General features: G+C 43.2%; 2 protein-coding genes across 2 annotated transcripts in view; one reads left to right on the top strand and one right to left on the bottom strand.

The window, feature by feature from the left end:
• Positions 1–1,528, bottom strand: part of suds3 (SDS3 homolog, SIN3A corepressor complex component) — a 14,329-nt gene extending 12,801 nt beyond the window's left edge. Inside the window, exon 1 of the mRNA XM_014011151.1 lies at positions 1,513–1,528. Within this exon, the coding sequence (XP_013866605.1) occupies positions 1,513–1,519 (7 nt within the window). The 5' untranslated portion in view covers positions 1,520–1,528. The remainder of the gene's footprint in view (positions 1–1,512) is intronic.
• The window catches only part of taok3a (TAO kinase 3a), a 74,289-nt gene continuing 72,248 nt past the window's right edge, over positions 300–2,340 (top strand). The window contains exon 1 of the mRNA XM_014011149.1: positions 300–527. The gene's annotated coding sequence lies outside the window, so the exon portion shown is untranslated. The remainder of the gene's footprint in view (positions 528–2,340) is intronic.

Raw genomic sequence — 2,340 nt, 5'->3', positions numbered from 1 at the left:
ATTATTATTAGGGTTTGTGGGACATATTTGAACTTGTAGAGTAGAACACAAGGTGGCAGCATTGGGCTGCGTGTGTTCTGGAAACCAACATGTTTGCCCTGACTGAAGTTGCAACAGAACCGAGATGACTCAGTTCATGCATTTTTAATGATGCACCAAGAAAACAGGGTAGCACGGGACCATCGGACGTTTCAGTTCTTATTGAACTTGTAACACCTAATATACTTGTGTTTTTAGACATGTATTTCATGTGCAAGAATACACACATTAGTTGTAAAGTTATTTAGAGCAGAGCACCGAGCCTGGAGACGTGCACGCGCTTTCATCTCGGCCGACAACTTTACTTCCGGCTGCCTGTCAAAAAAAGTGTCAAACTGAGCGCGAGGGCTGGTTCTCGTGCCGCTCCGCTATTCAGGAAGTCCAGACCTACTGACAGCACTTCGCGAAGTCACGCCGACATCTCCAGAGTCGGACTAAATACTCATGAAGTACTCGTGTTTATTACTCAGGACGAGTTTTACAAAGAGGTGAGTACCTGTTTTATTTTATTTTATTTCTTTTATCCCCCACGTCGTTGTGCGGCTGTCACCGTTTGGCCCCCCTCCCTCCCTCCTCCCGCCCCGGATTGACAGTTAACAAGCTTAAGCGTCGCGCTCTCAAACTGAAATGACACTTCCTCTTGTGTCAGCGGCTAAAAGCTACCGTAGCTACATGTCAGCGCTGTGAAAGTGGGGGGTTAAAAAAAGGTGCCTTTGAGTTTTGGAACGGTGAATTGGACGTTTTTGTTGTTGTTGTTGTTGTCTCAACGCCACTCTCTCTTAAAGGTGGTAACAGACACCAGCATCAGCTCGCGCCGGGCTTTAAGTGCGTAGGTTTGCTCATATAAACGAGGAACACGTCCCCCCCTCACCACCTGCTTTACGACGAATTTTTTGGATGTTTACGCTGAGAAGTGACTGAGAAGAAGGAGCTTTTTTTCTGCTTTGGTTTGCTCCTCTTTTTGAGAGACGGGGGGTGAGTACGCGACGGGTGACAGGTTGTTGTGGGGGCAGGGGGGCTGTGAAAGAGGCGATGGGATGCTGTGTAAACTTGTCGTCTGTGTGTCGTTTTTTTTTTAGCTTTGTCATGCAGCGTGGGGGGTTCAGTCTTTGCGTGTGTGTGTGTAAAACATCCCATAATGATGGTACCGTCCACTGAATTGCTTTGTTGTGAGTGGGATTTTACTATCAACGCGCACAGTCACAATGGCTGTTCAGACGTCCACGCACGACCCTGTCTCCTTATTTATTTTAGTTTTAGGCGAGCATATTTTTATATTCATAGTGATGTTGCATTAATTCACTACAAACAAAGAAAACAAAAAACGCACGTCATTTGTTTCCCCCCCTGTTTGTTTATTTCACAAGTAATTCTCGTGAATGCAACTCGGGTCACCAGCACATTGCGTAAATAAAGCACGGCGCCGTGGAAATGGCAGATGTAGATGGCAAAAAACTGAGCACTAAAACTGACCCAGCATGATGTCATCTCTCCCGTGCGGAGCGCGTGCGTGAGAGGCAGCAGGACCCGCGCTTCGCTGCTAAACTGTGTCATTTGTAAAAGATTTGTTTGAAGATGAAGCCAGGGATCACCAGAAATGTAATCCTTCATTATGACATTTTGTCTGCATGTCATTCAGAGCAGTGTGGGGTTGTTTTTTTTTTTTTTTTTTTTTTTTTTTTTTCTGCTCAGAGCTGAAGAAAGAGACAGATAAAAGAAAATCTCACTTATTTCCTTTGTAGAACACAGTGTGACAGTCTGCAGAGGATGCAGCACTTTAACAGGAAATAAGATCTTATTTTTTTTCTGTCTCTTAAGTAATCTGATTAACTTTTGGATTTGGCCTAATTCAAGATGGCCACCACAGCCAACTGACCTTAAATTACACAAAACATAGTAGGACTCAGTTGCGAAAATATTGAGCTAAAATTTGGTGTGGTAGGTAAGCGTCGTCCCCTACACCACTATACTTTTAGGGCAGCACATTGTGTAATGTTCAGAGCATTGGCGTTAAAGGGATCCCTGATTAGTTGTAACATTAGACTTTATTTGATAAACATTTATTTAACTGTAAAATAAAGACTGTAAAAATACTGTAGGCTGTTTAGTTTTGTAAAGTTTAAAAAAATATATTTTAACATGGACAGAGCCATTTTATTTACACACAAAGCATTCTGGGTAAATGATGACGTGCATAGGTCCTCGTGAGCGAGCTATATCCACCCTGAAGGTTAATCTTGGACAATATCTGATGATCGACTCTTTTAAATGAAACCAGAGAGCGTTGACAGAGAGGAGAAG

Source organism: Austrofundulus limnaeus, unplaced genomic scaffold, assembly GCF_001266775.1.
Source record: "Austrofundulus limnaeus strain Quisiro unplaced genomic scaffold, Austrofundulus_limnaeus-1.0 Scaffold77, whole genome shotgun sequence".
Taxonomy (NCBI): domain Eukaryota; kingdom Metazoa; phylum Chordata; class Actinopteri; order Cyprinodontiformes; family Rivulidae; genus Austrofundulus; species Austrofundulus limnaeus.
This window is presented reverse-complemented; position numbering and strand designations above follow the sequence as displayed.